A 16,884-nucleotide genomic window follows, 5' to 3' on the forward strand; every position below is an offset into this window, starting at 1 on the left:
TGCTCCAGCTTTTTGTGTCTATCTTTGAGTCTTTTGTTTGGCTTGAGTTGGCATCAGGTACAGTGTAATTCTGGCTGGTCTTGTATAATACAGATTAGAAATCAGAAAACAAGTCGTAACATTTTGGCTTCAATAACGAGGATCTAAGCTTGGATCAAGATTTGTAGAAAGAAGAAAAAAATGCAGTGCGACAACCTTAATGTTGTTTTTCAAGAATGACATGCTCTGCCCGAACTGAATGGAAAATGGAGAGAATACTTAGTAAAAATTACTATTTATACTTGTAAGAACCACAGTTACCAATCAGAATTATTTCATGTGTTCAGTCCACAAATAGGCTGCTGCATGTGTTAGATTAGAATAGTTATAAATTGCGGAGAAGGCTCTGAAATGAAATTTATAATCTTATAATCTGCTATACAGAAAATCATAAATTGCGATGGTTCGGCAAGTGTCTTGTTGGATGCTGATTCTTATGTTGTCTTCAAGACACTGGAGCCCTGTATTGCGGTGCTCTCTTTCACACACGGGCCTGGTACCCACTCTACATTTAGCAGATTGAGGCCCTGGTTCATATTCTCCCTTCAACGTATCAGGCTCCCAGTTTAGTTTAGTGTAGAGATACTGCGCGCAAACCCACCGAGTCCGCACCGACCAGCGATCCCCGCACATTAACACTACCCTACACACAGCAGGGACATTCTTATTTACAATTATACCAATCCAATTAACCTACAAACCTGTATGTCTTTGGAGTGTGGGAGGAAACGGAAGATCGCAGAGAAAACCCACGCAGGTCATGGGGAGAACGTACAAACTCTGCACAGACAAGCACCCGCAGTCAGGATTGAACCCGGGTCTATGGCGCTGTGAGGCAGCAACTCTACCGCTGCACCACCATTCCTGCACTCTGTTTAACACACTGGTGCTCTGGTTCCGATGCTCCATTTAAACGCAGTGGGATCGGGTAGATGTACAGAGCCTTTCACCCAGAATAGGAGTATTATTACCATAACTTATTTATGAGTTATGAACTTATCGGAGAGAAGACAATAGAATGGGGTTGAGAGGGAAAGATAGATCAGCCATGATTGAATGGCACAGTAGACTCGATGGGCCGAATGGCCTAATTCTGATCCTATGACTTATGAACCTATGAACCAAGAACCATACGTCATAGGTTTATGGTGAGAGCGGAAAGATTTAATAGGAACTTGAGTGGAACGTTTTCAACACAGACGGTAGTGAGTATATGGAGCGAGCTGTCAAAGGAGGTAACTGAAGCAGGTACTATAACAACACTTAAAAGACATTTGGACTGGTACATGGATAGGAAAGGTTTCGAGGGACATGGGCCAAATGTGGGCAGGTGGGACTAGTGTAGATGGGGAATCTTGGTCGGCATGGGCAAGTTGGGCCGAAGGGCCTGTTTCCATGCTGAATGATTCTATCACTGCGGATCCTGGACAAACATGGATTGTTTTCTCTGGAGCGTCAGAGCTTGAGGTGTGACCGGATGGAAAGGGGGAGGGACGGATAATTATAGTTGCAGGCAATATTTTTGGAGAACATGGAAATAGAGACGTTTCAGGTCCTGACTAAACTAAAAGTTCTTTTGTATATTAGCGCACACCATCATAACTTTAAGCAGACTAAATCAAGCAAGAAACACACCTATCTAGTGTCCTTTGGAATCCAAGTCAATTGATCTTTTTAAAGCAGAGATAGATAGATTCTTGATTAGTGCGGGTGTCAGAGGTTATGGGGAGAAGGCAGGAGAATGGGGTTAGGAGGGAGAGATAGATCAGGCATGATTGAATGGCGGAGTTGACTTGATGGGTCGAATGGCCTAATTCTGCTCCTGTCACTTATGACCTTCTGAATGAATGAATGATACTTTATTGCCACATGTGGCAAGTCACGGTGATATTCTTTGTTTTGCATACACACGGTATGCAAAGAGTCGCCACACAAAGGGCACCGACACAGTTAGCAATTATCCCATTTTACACAACCCATTCCATTTGGGTGACCCTTCCTCGGGTCTCGACCCAAAATGTCACCCATTCCTTCTCTCCAGAGTTCCTGCTTGTCCCGTTGAGTTGCTCCAGCATTACGTGTCTATATCCTGAGTACATGCATTCCCTTTAACATACAAGGCCTTTTGTTCCTGTCCTCTATTTAAGATCATGTGGTCCTGGTTCCCACACACCCTTTCACCCTCTGTAGCTCCAGTTCTCCCTTTAACTCGTCAAGGCCATTGTTCCCGGGCACCCTTGAAATTCACTTACTCTGTTTTCAACACTCGCTTAAAATTTATAAGGTTTAACGAAGCAAACATTATCCTGCTGCATAACATCTTAAAATTAAATGTGCATTAAACGTTTGATGGAGTATTGAGAGAAGTAACGGTCTGCTTGTTCAGCACTGTCAAAACCCAGAGCATGAAATATTAATGGAGTTTTAGTGTTTATTCATTGTGCAGTGGTCATACTGTCTTAATGTGAGTTAAACATTGTAAAATACCACTCATTTTTTTCGTCAGTAGTTACTAAAGGAATACGAAGAACTTTGACCATGAGATATAATTTTTACAAAAGGGCCTACAGATTCTGGTTTATGGCAAAGAGAGACACAAAATGCTGGAAGAACTCAATAGGTCAGCATGCATCTCCTGGAGAAAGTCAATAGGTGACGTTCCGGGTCGAGACCCTTCTTCAGACTCAAATAATTCAAATTAGGAAGGGCGGCACTGTGGCACAGCGCCAGGGACCTGAGTTTGATCATGACTACAGGTGCTGTCTGTACAGAGTTTGAAAGTTCTCCCAGTGACCTGCGTGGGTTTTCTGTGGGTGCTCCGGTTTCCTCCAACATTCCAAAGACGTGCAAGTTTGTAGGTTCATTGGCTTCTGTAAATTGGCCTGAGGAGTGTAGGATAGAACTAGTGCAAAGGCTGAAGGGCCGGTTTCCACACTGTATCTCGAAACTAAACTCTACTAAAGGTCCTGACCTGAAACGTCAAGGGTCCATTTCAACCATGGGATGTTTCCAATGAGATGCTGAGTAGTTTAAGATGAGGGGAGAAAGAATTAACAGGAACCCGATGGGTAACATTTTCACGCAATGGGTGGTGGGTATATGGAACGAGCTGCCGGAGGAGGTAGTTGAGGCAGTGTTGATGGGACATGCTGGTCGGAATGGGCAAGTTGAACTGAAGGGGCTGTTTACCACGCTGTAAGACTCTGTCTCTATGAATGTTTCAGTGTGGTTTGTGTCTGGGGATTAGGCCTTATATATGGAAATGCTGAAACCTTCCTTTTATTAACAGCCCTTAATATTAATATTTTATTAATATCTTTATCAATAGCCTCCGCACAATATCCAGTCCATTGTCGTTGTCCTCGACTGTGTAAACCTGCAAGTTGGAAGTGTCATCAAACACGAAGTGCGGATTATAATCAAAGACCGGAATGACAATTCCCCATCTTTTCAGCGATCGCGATACCATGTGGAAATCAATGAGGTAGGTGCTCATATGAGGATAACCAATTACACAGAGTGTTATTTCCAAAGGCGCCTCAGGATTATTTTAATATGGTTAATATTTGTCAGAATGTACATCAACGCTTTGGTTTAGTTCAGAGATACAGCGCCCTTCGGCGCACCGAGTCTGTGCCGAACAGCGATCCCCGTACACTGGCACTATCCTACACACACTAGGGATAATTCTACAGGTGCACGGTAGAGAGCATTCTGACTGGTTGCATCGTGGCCTGGTTCGGCAACTTGAACGTCCAGGGGCGAAAAAGACTACAAAAAGTTGTGACCACTGCCCAGTCCATCACCGGCTTTGACCTCCCCACCGTCGAAGGGATCTATCGTAGTCGCTGCCTCAAAAAGGCAGCCACCATCATCAAGGACCCACAACATCCTGGCCACACACTTATCTCACCACTGCCATCAGGAAGAAGGTACAGGAGCCTGAAGACTGTAATGTCCAGGTTCAGGAACAGCTACTTCCCCACAGCCATCAGGCTATTAAACACAACAAATAAGCTATGAGCTCTGAACTGCAAAAGACTATATTATTATTTGTTATTTGCACTATATTTGTTATTTATTGAACTTTTTATTTTTTTCCCCTGTTATATACAATGTTTACATATTCACATACTCTGTTGTGCTGCAACAAGTAAGAATTTCATTGTCCCGTCTGGGACATATGACAATAAAACACTCTTGACTCCTGACTCTTGATAATTTACAATTATACCAAGCCAATTAACCTACAAACCTGCACGTCTTTGGAGTGTGGGAGGAAACCAGAGCTCCCGGAGAAAACCCACGCAGGTCACGGGGAGAACGTACAAACTCCCTACAAACAGCACCAGTAGTTAGGATCAAACCCAGGTCTTTATTTATTTCAGGATGGTGCTCGATGAAGGAGTTTGCAATTATATTTTAAAAAGCACGATGATTAAGACTAATTAATTCTGTTCACTGTTATATTTTTTGAATGAATATATTATCCTTGAACATTCAGAAATAACTCAGCTCAGTCCTAAGGGTACTGAAGATACCTCTCCCATGTCGGAAATGATTATTGAAAGCAAACAAACAGAATAGATGAATTACACAAAATGCTGGAGTAACTCAGTGGGACAGACAGGCAGTAACCCTGGAGAACATGGATAGGTGACGTTGCCTATCCATGTTTTCCAGGGATGTTGTCTGACCCACTGTTACTCCAGCATTTTGCATCTTTCCTTGGTAAACCAGCATTTGCAGCTCCTTGTTTCTACAGTATAGATTAATTAATGTTTTTTTTATTTTGAGAACAAAAGAGTTTTACCTTGCTCCAGAAATATCAAATGGGTTTTGTTTCATAATGGTGTTAAAGACTCATAAACAGATCCAATCCGTCTAAATTTGGGGTGGCACAGTGGCGTAGTGGTAGATCTGCTGCCAGAGACCTAGGGTCAATCCCGACTACAGGTGCTAGTCTGTACGGAGTTTGCACCTTCTCCCCGTGACCGTGAGTTTTCTCCGGGTGCTCCGACTTCCTCCCACACTCCAAAGACGTGCAGGTTTGTAGGTTTATTGGCTTTGGTAAAATTGTAAATTATCCCTAGTGTGTAGGATAGTGCGAGTCGTTGGTCGGCACGGGTACGGTGGGCCGAAGGGCCTGTTTCCGCACAGTATCTCCAAAGTAGAGTCACAGAGCTAAATGTCCAAACTTCCCCAGCTGACGTGAGGCTCAGCTGCAGATCATAGATTCCATCGTGAATGTGCTTTAGGCATTTTTGCTGGTGTTTCGTGAATGGTCATTTTAATTACAGCAGAAATATGGATCAGATGCAGTTTTAGGATATTTACACTTAATGCAAAGTTCTGTTGCTATTCTGAATATATGTTATCATTCATAAAATCATATCATTCAGCAAATAAATGACATTGGGTTTGTTCACATCTTGACAGTAAATTCTAGCCGAACGATGTCATCTTTGAAATATAGTCTTATAAACCTAGAACAAATATTTGAAGTGCAGGTCCACCATCGATTTTCCAGCATCTGGAGGGTGTCCCCCCCCCCCCCCCCCCCCCCCTGAAATCGAGACAAAATCCCCCCTCCCAGAAGTCCCTCCCGAAAATGTGGCGCCTCGGCCGATCTCGAACTCATTGGGAATTCCGCGGCCAATCGGCGGGTCGAATTTGCCACCAGCGTCTGGGGCTCTGGAACTCCGGCCCGGCCGGAGGCGACTTCCACGGCCGACATCTTGGACCCCCTACCAAGCCCGTGACCGCTGTTGGTCTGGCAAAGCTGATAATCTGGAAAGGCTCTGGAACCAAGGGTGCCGGTAAAATCGGCAGAGGACCTGCACCAATGTACCACTACCGCCCAAATGTACCAAAACCTCAGGGCAATTCGGAATCTGATAGCAAAGGTGGTGATTCTGTGGAATTCATTGCCACAGAAGGCTGTGGAGGTCAAGTCAGTGGATATTTGTAAGGCAGAGATACTGTAGATTCTTGATTAGTACGGGTGTCAGGGGTTATGGGGAGAAGGCAGGAGAATGGGGTTAGGAGGGAGAGATAGGTCAGCGATGATTGAATGGCGGAGTTGACTTGATGGGTCAAATGTCCTGATTCTAATCCTTTTCCCTATGACCAACCATTTTTTGATAAGATTTGATAAATGACAAATTTTCTTAAAGCGATATAAAGTCTAAAGTCTTTTCGTTGCCAAACAAAAGTGAAGGTGCATTTTTACTCTAAAAATTAAATGGCTTTGTCCTTGTTAGTTGCCGATGAAATCTTGACTTGTTTCATAATTTGTGGTCTATCCATCTGTATCTCAGCCAGAGCACTTGTGTCATCCCCGAAACTCACCCCTTTCTCCTGCTGACCCATCGGAGCGCAATAACCAACCTGATCTCCCGGTGGCTCAACACTTCAACTCCCCCTCCTATTCCGAATCCGACCTTTCTGTCCTGGGCCTCCTCCATGGTCATAGTGAGACCCACCGTAAATTGGAGGAGCAGCACCTCATATTTCGCTTGGGCAGTTTGCACCCCAGCGGTATGAACATTGACTTCTCTAATTTCAGATAGTCCCTACTTTCTCCTCCCCTTCCCAGCTCTCCCTCAGCTCACTGGCTCCTCCTCTTCCTTTCTTCTTCCCGCCCCCCTCCCCCCCTTCACCCTCACATCTGTCTGAAGAAGGGTTTCGACCTGAAACATTGCCTATTTCCTTCGCTCCATAGATGCTGCCTCACCCGCTGAGTTTCTCCAGCATTTTTGTCTACCTTCGATTTTCCAGCATCTGCAGTTCCTTCTTAAACAAACCCATCACTTCCTCTGTTGCATGCATGCCCACTCTTTCCTTTTCATTGTCACCTTGTACTGCCATTAATTTCTTCCTAAAACACTTTTCTTCTTGCTCAATAGCAATAGATAGGGAGTCAAGCAGTCACACATCATGGAAACAGGCCCTTTGGCCCAACTTGCACACACTGACCAACATGTCCCATCTACAGGATCGGAGAGGCACTGCCCCGTTGAGTTACTCCAGCATTTTGTGTCTGTCTTCGGTGTAAACCAGCATCTGCAATTCCTTCCAACACATGTCCCATCTACATTAGTCCCACCTACTAGCGTTTGGGCCATATCCCTCTAAACCTGTCCTATCCATGTACCTGTCTAAATATTCCTTAAACATTGCGATAGCACCTGCACTTGGGATACTTTACTTGGTAGTCAAATTTGTTTCACAATGCGGATTGCCTGTCCTAAATTGTGTTATTTTGTACGCAGTCTGTCTGAAATATGTCTGCCTGTCAATTTCCTCCCCATTTGCTGGCTGACCCGCTGAGTTCCCCCAGCAATCTGCACAGTACTCCAGCTTCTGCAATTTCTTGTTTCTCCATAATCTCATTTTTACTTATCCCTTGAATGCATTCACTTTTTATACTATTGCAAAGGATGGAGAAACTATATGAAAAGTCATCTGGGAAATGTTCCATCAGTTCAAGCGTCAGGAGTTTGTTTAATCCTGGGAAGTATCGCAGTCATGTCCAGTGCCTGCACTTACAGTGCATCTTGCACCAATTTTAGTTTAGTTTAGTTTAGAGATACAGCGCGGAAACAGGCCCTTCGGCCCACCGAGTTCGCGCCAGCCAGCGATCACCCCCGTACACTCGCACTACTCTACACACTCTAGGGATCGTTTACAATCTTTACCAACGCCAAATTAACCTACAAACCTGCACGTCTTTTGGAGTGTGGGAGGAAACAGGAGCACCAGGAGAAAAACCCACATGGATCACGTGGAGAACATACAAACTCCATACAGACAGCACCCAAGGTCAGGATCGACCCCCGGTCTCTGCCGCTGTAAGGCAGCAACTCTAGTGCATTGCCTCCGTGCCGCCCATCTCTTCATAAAGTCATAAGGAATAGGAATAGAATTAGGCCATTCGGCCCATCAAGTCTACTCAGCCATTGAATCAAGGCTAATCTATCTCGCCCTCCTAACCCCATTCTTCTGCCTTCTCCCCATAACATTCCAGGTGCTCCTGTTTCATCCTACACTCCACAGGCGTGCAGGTTTGTAGGTTAATTGACATAACCTTAAATACATTTGCTTTTTATGACGTTGCAAGGATAGAAAAATGATACAAAACGTCATCTGGGAAGTTGTTCATTGGATTAAATGTCAGGAGTTTATTTAATCCTAGGAAGTATCGCAGTCAAGCCCAGTGTCTGCACTTAATTCATCCATACCCTCAGTACATGTTCCACTAGTTATTAATGAGCAACATTCAAGTCAACTTTATTTGTCACATACACATACAAGATGTGCAGTGAAATGAAAGTGGCAATGCCTGCGGATTGTGCAAAACAACAGAACAGAATCAGTATTTATATGTTAGAAAATAATTGTTTTCAAGGGACACAACAGTAAGTTAGTACAGTAAATTAGTCCCTGGTGAGATAAGAGTTTACAGTCCTGATGGCCTGTGGGAAGAAACTCCATCTCATCCTCTCTGTTTTCACAGCATGACAGCTGAGGCTTTTGCCTGACCGTAGCAGCTGGAACAGTCCATTGCTGGGGTGGTAGGGGTCCCCCAAAATGTTGCTGGCTCTGGATCTGCACCTACTGGTGTATAGGTCCTGCAGGGGGGGCGAGTGTAGTTCCCGTAGTGAGTTCGGCCGAACGCACTACTCTCTGCAGAGCCTTCCTGTCCTGGGCAGAGCTGTTCCCAAACCAGTTTGTGATATTGCCAGACAAGATGTCTTCTACAGCCCTAGAGTAGAAGCACTGAAGGATCCTCAGAGAGATTCTGAATTTCCTCAGTTGCCTGAGGTGGTAAAGGCACTGCCTTGCCTTACTCACCAGTGCAGCAGTGTGTGTTGTCCATGTCAGATCCTCTGTGATGTGGACTCCCAGGTATTTAAAGCAGCTCATCCTAACCACAGTAGAAATTGGATAGTTATATGGATGGGAAAGGAATGGAGGGTTATGGTCTGAGCGCAGGTATATGGGACTAGGGGAGATTATGTGTTCGGCACGGACTAGAAGGGTCAAGATGGCCTGTTTCCGTGCTGTAATTGTTATATGGTTATATGGTTATATAGTAGTCCCATTTATCTCCAGTGGCATGTACGTCCTCAGATGTTGTGCCCTTCTAAAGTCCACAATCAGCTCCTTAGATTTTGTGACATTCAAGAGGAGGCTGTTGTCCTGACACCAGAGTGCACAGGTCAGCCACCTCCTCCAGGTAGGCCTTCTCATCGTTATCGGAGATCAGGCCCACCACCACAGTGTCATCAGCAAACTTGATGATGGACTTGGAGCTGAACCTGGCCACACAGTCATGTGTGTACAGGGAGTACAGTAGGGGGCTAAGGACGCAACCCTGGGGGGATCCTGTGTTCAGGGTGAGGGGGTTGGATGTATGTCATCCCATCTTGACTACCTGGGGCCTGGCGGTGAGAAAGTCCAGGACCCACGCACACAGGGGAGTGTTAAGCCCCATTTTCAGCAGATTCTCAGCCAGCCTGGTGGGGACTATAGTATTGAAAGTTGAACTGAAGTCAATGGACAGCATCCTCACTTAGCCCCCATTCTGGCTGTCAAGGTGAGAGAGAGCGGTGTGCAGAGCCTGGGAGACCGCATCATCCGTGGAACTGTTCGGACGGTATGCAAACTGTAGCAGGTCCATGTTGCGAGGGAGAAAGGGGCAGATGTGGTTCTTGATCAGCCTTTCGAAGCATTTCATGACTACTGAGGTGAAGGCCACCAGACGGTAGTCATTCAAGCAGGTTGGAGAGGCATTCCTTGGCATTGGAACAATGGTGGATCTTTTGAAGCAGACAGGGACCACGGACTTGGCCAGGGAGAGGTTGAATATTGCGGTGAGCACTGGAGCAAGCTGAGTACCTCAAGACTTTGGTACTCACCCAGATATATAATCTGGGCCTACAGCTTTCCTCGTGTTCACACGCATCAGAGACGTGCTCGGTCACCGAGAATATGTATCCATCCCCAGCGGTGGACCTTCCTCCAGCCTCGATTGCCAGCGCACTTGCGTTGTTGATTTTTGACGGTGAGCTAGGGGTGATGTTGCCCGTCTCGAATCGTGCGTAGAAGGAGTTCAGGTCATCACCTCGGGAGGTGCCAGCACATCCGGTTGAGGGGGGGGGCTACTCCGGTAGTTAGTTATAGTCCGTAGCCCCTGCCAAAGGCGTCTGGTGTCATTCAGGAGTGGAGTTCGAGCTGATTTTCGTTTCCCACCTAAATAATTGAGGCTATCATTATAAACGCAGCTAGGCCTAGTTGACCCGATGGATGAGAAAGCCAACTCTCTCAGCCAAATCAGAAGGTCATAAAGTCATAAGGAATAGGAGTAGTATTAGGCCATTCGGCCCATCGAGTCTACTCCGCCATTCAATCATGGCTGATCTATCTCTCCCTCCTAACCCCATTCTCCTGCCTTCTCCCCATAAGCTCTGACTCCCATTCTAATCAAGAATCTATCTATCTCTGACTTGGTCTCTACAGCCTTCTGTGGCAAAGAATTCCACAGATTCACCACCCTCTGACTAAAGAAATCTCTCCTCATCACCTACCGAAAAGAACGTCCTTTAATTCTGAGGCTATGACCTCTGGTCCGAGACTCTCCCACTAGTGGAAACATCCTCTCCACATCCATTCAATCCAAACCTTTCACTATTCTGTATGTATGGAACCATGAAGCAATGGAGAATGAAACGAAAAGTTCATATGCAATGATGGAAAAGTAAACAGAATCTTTTGTCTGCATGTATTATTGTGAGGTAATATTTATTTTGTGCTCTATTTGCTTGCATTTGTTGAACAGGCATATTTTTATTGCCCTGTGCATTACCTGTCCTTTTTGATTTTGTGCAGATTAACCAGTCCTTAGTATGATTATCTTGAGTGTGTTCCAGTCAGCTGCTGCTCTTCAATTAGACTAAAGAGGCCTGTCCCACTGTGGCGACCTAATCTGCGAGTTTAGAAGAATTTGCCCTCGACTCAAACTCGCAGCATGGTCGACACGTGGTCCTAGGAGGTCCTATGACCCCAACATGCGGTAACTCTCCTTCATGCTCGAGGGAAGTTCCCACATACTCGCGGTCAGTTTGGTCGAGGAAAAATTTTCAGCATGCTGAAAAAAATTTCCGCGAGTAAAAATTGGTCGACATGGTTCCTTTGAACTCGTAGTGCAGTGGAGTGGGGTCGCTATGTAGTTACAGGCAGTCGCGGGCAGCTGTAGGCAATCTCTTTGCTGACCGGGCACTTTAATGGGCTCATTGGAGTTTTCAGGACCAAGGAAAACAGACCGGTAATGTAAAATGCCCACTAAACTTTATTAAAAATTGTCTGGCTTCTTAAAAGTGTCTGCACTCCTCCTCCCCCCCCCCCCTTCCCTCCCTCCCTTTCTCTCCCCTTCTCTCCACCCTCCCCCCCCCCCCCCCCCCCCACCCGCTCTCTAAAGGACTTACCGTACACTGTGCAGCCGTCTTTTATCTTCCTGTTCATCGCGGGTGTGAATTTCAGACAGTGCTCCCCCGCTTTCCCTGGCCCCCGCCTTTGCGATGTGTTTGTGTGTGTGTGTGTGTTTGCGGTCGGCAGGTCGATCCAGCTCGCGGTTTCATCGCTGACGGTCGATCCAGCTCGAGGATTTCCAGGCGAGTGCCCTCGAGCTTGAAGGTCGAAGACAGTCGCTGAAAGGTCGCATCAGTGGGACAGGCCCTTAACACTTAAGCATATGTAGAGGAATGGTGGTGGCGATTGGTGTACATGTTGGTTTACCCCCAGCAGTAATCAGTTGCAAATATCCAGTAATGCCTGTGCTCTCACAGTGATCTGGCAATTTATTTTAAAATTCACTTTGTTTTCTTTCTACCATGAGAAGGGAGTATTAACATAGAAACATAGAAAATAGGTGCAGGATTAGGCCGTTCGGCCCTTCGAGCCAGTACCGCCATTCAATATGATCATGGCTGAACTTCCATTAGCAGTACCGTATTCCAGCTTTCTCCCCATATCCCTTGATTCCGTTAGCCCGAAGTGCTAAATCTGTACTGGAATTGATGGAATGGAATACTTTATTGTCACATGTGACGAGACACAGTGAAATTCTTTGCTTGCATGCCTAATGTACACAAATTCACTCTCTCTTGAAAGCATCCAGACAATTGGCATCCACTGCCTTCTGTGAATAGTGTTGGACTGGAGATAGACACAAAAAGCTCGAGTGGCTCAGCGAGACAGGCAGCATCTCTGGAGAGATGACAGGGGTTATGGGGAGAAGGCAGGAGAATGGGGTCAGGAGGGAGAGATAGATCAGCATTGATTAGATGGTGGAGTAGACTTGATGGGCCGATATTTCAGTGACACAAAGTGTAGGCAATACTATTTCATAAAAGTGAATTATCAAGTTGCCCGACTGACTCTGTCAAAGCCAATGGAAGTTTGATTCAGTCATCTTGAGTTGGATTTAACTTATTTATTACAACACAGACGGAGGTAATCTGGAAACCCATTAAAGAGCACTCCCTTTCATTATTCATAACACACTAATGCCATCATGATAGTTGTCAAACCATATCCACGGCCTCTCTGAAACAAATAGTGACAGAAAGCTCAGGATGTGTACGTCCCTGTTAGAGTGAAGGGCAAAGCAGGCAAACGTAAGGAAGCTTGGCTGATGAGGGAAATTGAGATGTTAGTCTCTGCATATTGGAGAGTATTCTGAGGGATAGGTTATACAGGCATTTGGGTGGGCAAGGACTGATTAGAGATAGTCAGGATGGTTTTTGTACGTGGGAGGTCGTGTCTCACAGATCAGATTGATTTTTTGGAAGGCATGACCAAAAAGATTGATGAGGGCAGAGCTATAGATGTTGTGTACATGGACTGTGTAAGGCATTTGACAAGGTTCCGCATGGTAAGCTGCTCTGGAAGGTTAGATCACATGGAATCCAAGGAGAGGTAGCTGAATGGATAGCAAATTGGCCAGTGTGGGCGAGTCGGGTCGAAGGGCCTGTTTCCCCACTGTATCACTCTATGACTCTATGACTCTAATGATAGGGGGAAAAAAAAGATTACAGTTGAAAGTGCTGCATAACTGAATAAAATATAATATAAACCTTGATAGGAAGACACAGCGGCACGGTGGCGCAGCTGTAGTGTTGCTGCCTTGCAGCGGCGGAGATCCAGGTTCAATCCCGACTACGGGTGCTGTCTGTATTGAGTTTGTACATTCTCCCTGTGCCCGCGTGGGTTTTCTCCGGGTGCTCTGGTTTCCTCCCACATTCCTCTTCGGTTTCCTCTCACACTTCGGAGAAGTACAGATTTGCAGGTTAATTAGCTTGATATAAATGTAAACTTGTCTCTAGTGTGTGTGTAGGATAGTGTTAATGTGCGGGGATCGCTGGGAGGTGCGGATTCGGTGGGCCGAAGGGTCTGTTTCCACGTTGTATCTCTAAACTAAACTAAATTAAACCTACTGAGCCCGCGCCGTCCGGCAAGCACCCTACAGACTAGCACCATCCTACACACTAGGGGCAATTTACAATTTACCAAAGCCAATTAACCTGAATGAATAAGTTTATTGGCCAAGTATGTACATATACAAGGAACTTGCCTTGGTGCTCCGCTCGCAAGTAACAGCACGACATACAGTGACAATTAAGAATGACACATAAAACTTTAAACATTAATAATAAAACATTACAGTTTAAACATGTGATTGAAATAAAATACCAGAGCAAAAGGAGGCTACAGGTTATTGAGTAGAGCAACTACTCATGGAAAAAAGCTGTTTTTAAGTCTGGCTGTGGCAGCTTTGACAGTCCGTAGTCGCCTTCCAGAGGGAAGTGATTCAAAGAGTTTGTGGCCAGGGTGAGAGGGGTCAGAGATGATCTTACCCGCTCGCTTACTGGCCCTTGCAGTGTACAGTTCATCAATGGAGGGAAGGTTGCAGCCAATAACCTTCTCAGCTGACAGGACGATTCGCTGCAGCCTCCGGATGTCGTGCTTGGTGGCTGAGCCAAACCACCAAGGTTAGGGCTAGGGTTACGATTAGGGTTAGGGTTAGGGTTAGGGTTAGGGTTTCCTCCCACACTCCAAAGCAGCACAGGTTTGTATAAATTGTCCCGAGCATGTGTGAGATAGTGTGCGGGGGATCGCTGGTCGTAGGCAGGGTCCACAAATGGGGGGCGTCAGGGAAAGTGGGGGGGGGGGGTTGGAGAATGGGAGAAGGGAGGGAGAGTGGGACAAGGGGATGTGAGGGGAGGGGGGCAGTGGAGAAGGGGGAGAAGAATGGAGTGGGGAGAAGGGAGGAAGAGGGGGAAGAGAAGAAGGGGGGGGGAGTGGGGAGGGGAGAAAGGGGGGGAGAGGGGAGGGGAGAAGTGTGGGGGCGGTGGAGAAGGAGGGATGCGGACAGGAGGGGGGAAGAGGCAGGTGGAGGGGAGAGGGAAGTTCAGTCTACACTTACGGAATCCATCCCTGTGAAAAGTTAGAGACGGTGATTGGATTTGGAAGCAGACCAATACATCTGTAAATAAAACTGAACGACTCAGACATCTTTTTATTCGCACAGTTGATTTTATTGTATTAATGTTAATATATTAATGTTTAAAATCCATGCATTGAAGGAAGAATATTTTACAGCCCATCTGTGGTCCATAACCCTAACCGGGTGTCACTCGCAGGACAGCATACGTCAGCGTGTGACAGGGCGCACAACATGACACCCAAATGTCCCCCCAGGATTTTGAACATTCCAAAATCCTGGGGTGACAGGGAGACACCGCGCGTCACTACATGCCTCACCACGCGTCACTCTGCGTCATGACCCGACCACGATGCGACAACCTCTTTGCAGGCTGTCGCCTAAAATGTCGCCCAAGTGGGACAGGCCCTTGACTTGGTTAATCAAAGGCATGCAGATTCCTCATTGATTCAAAACCGAATGACTGTTAGGTGACATCTGCTTAATGCTTGCCAAAGCCCATCAAAAGCTTCAGGTAACCCCTTCCATCTGTTCCTGCGATGATACAGAGACTTGCAAATATATTGGCAATTAGCTCACAAATCAAAGAACCATATAACGTCGTTTGGGCAGTGTTCGGGTGAGTGGTGCAGTTTTTAAAAAAAAATTATATTGTCTCCTGTTGACCTGTTTTAGAAAATAAACTAGGCATTATTGTTAATTCCAAGGGGAAAAAAAAATGTTGAACTTACCTACATACATCTATATTTCCCACGCGTCTGTGGAAAATGTTAATTGCCGCTTTGAAGAAATCCAAAATCCATAATCAAAATGAGATGATGAAAAGTTCACATTATAAGTAACTTTGTGGAGTGGAGCGCACACAATAATCTCCATCTTAACACCAAAAAAACAAAGGAGATAGTGGTGGACTTTAGGAGGGGGAGGAGGAGGACTCAAGCAACGCCGATCACCATTAAGGGCACTGAGGTGGAGGTGGTCGCTAATCACAGGTACCTTGGGGTGCAGCTTGACAGTGAGCTGAACTGGAAGTGTCATATGGAGGCGGTGTACAGGAAGGGACAAAGCCGACTGTATTTTTTAAGGAGGCTGAGGTCTTTTAATATCTGCCAACCCCTACTGTGCAGTGTCTACCATTCAGTGGTGGCCAGTGCTCTGTTCTTTGCTGTGGCCTGTTGGGGAGATGGCGCCCGTATAGCGGATAAAAACAGATTGGACAAACTAATCAGGAAGGCCGGCTCAGTGGTCGGGGCTGAGCAACGAACGGTCCAGCAGGTGGCAGAGGCCAGAACTCTAAATAAACTAGGTTCCATAATGACAAACCCCACTCACCCACTCCATGCCCTGAAGGTGATCAAGAGCAGCATCTTCAGTCAGAGGCTGATTGCACCAATGTGCAAAACGGAGAGATACAGGAAGTCCTGTTTACCAGCTGCTATAAGACTTTATAATGAGCATAAATAACTGCACTTTTTTTAAATTAATTGTATTTAAACTTGTATTTTAACGTATTTTAACTTGTTATGTATGAAAGCGTGGTGTTATGTTTGTCTTGAAGCTGTCGTGGCACTGTAATTTCCTGAAAAGGATTATTAAAGGAATAATCTAATCTAATCTAATCTATTAATAATATAAAAAAGCCACGTAAAAAAAAAAAGTGAAGGAATTACCGTGTTTAAATTTATTATAAAATTAGCAGCTTTTTTTCTCATGGGCATGGTATGACATTTAATGTGAAGGTATCCTGCATTAGTTGTTGAATTTAATGGAACAATTGGTATCAGGAGTAGGGAAGAGTAAGTCAGGGAATCTGTGCCAATGAAAAGCTGTTGTCGTGGGTGCTGACCAGAGAGAGAGATGAGACACGGCAACTCTGAATCTGATCATGCTCATCTGTTATCATCTGTCATCCCGGCTACAGCACTGTTTTTTTTTGTGTCAGCGTGTTCAAATGTAATGTGTGCTTGCTCTACGATGAACGAGCACAATTTCTGCAGCAAATTCCAAGTGTAACTCTTGGCTGACCATGCAGAGACAGGGTCTACATTAGTAAAACATTTCTTGAAGGTTTATTTACTCGACGTATTACTTACAACCGCAGTTCAGCAGTGTCACGTATCACTCTGCTCTCGCCGACGATTTATTTAGTCACAGCAAGGCCCAAGGGCAGTTCTCCAGTTGTGATCGGGAATTTATCCTCTTGAACTTTTGTATCTTTGAGATACCGGGCGGAAACAAGCCTCTCAGCCCGTGCCGACCAGCGATCCACGTTCACTACCACTATTCCACACACACTCGGGACAATTTCTTTTTTTTGTCATTGAAGCCAATTAACCTAC

The 16,884-nt window shown here is 45.7% G+C and overlaps 1 protein-coding gene across 1 annotated transcript in view; it reads left to right on the forward strand.

Moving 5' to 3' along the window:
* The window catches only part of pcdh15 (protocadherin related 15), a gene marked incomplete at its 5' end in the record, with an annotated part of 501,491 nt that overhangs the window by 48,629 nt on the left and 435,978 nt on the right, over window positions 1–16,884 (forward strand). The window contains one exon of the mRNA XM_033034471.1: window positions 3,368–3,523. Within this exon, the coding sequence (XP_032890362.1) occupies window positions 3,368–3,523 (156 nt within the window). The remainder of the gene's footprint in view (window positions 1–3,367; window positions 3,524–16,884) is intronic.

The sequence above is a fragment of the Amblyraja radiata genome, chromosome 15, assembly GCF_010909765.2.
Source record: "Amblyraja radiata isolate CabotCenter1 chromosome 15, sAmbRad1.1.pri, whole genome shotgun sequence".
Taxonomy (NCBI): Eukaryota; Metazoa; Chordata; class Chondrichthyes; order Rajiformes; family Rajidae; genus Amblyraja; species Amblyraja radiata.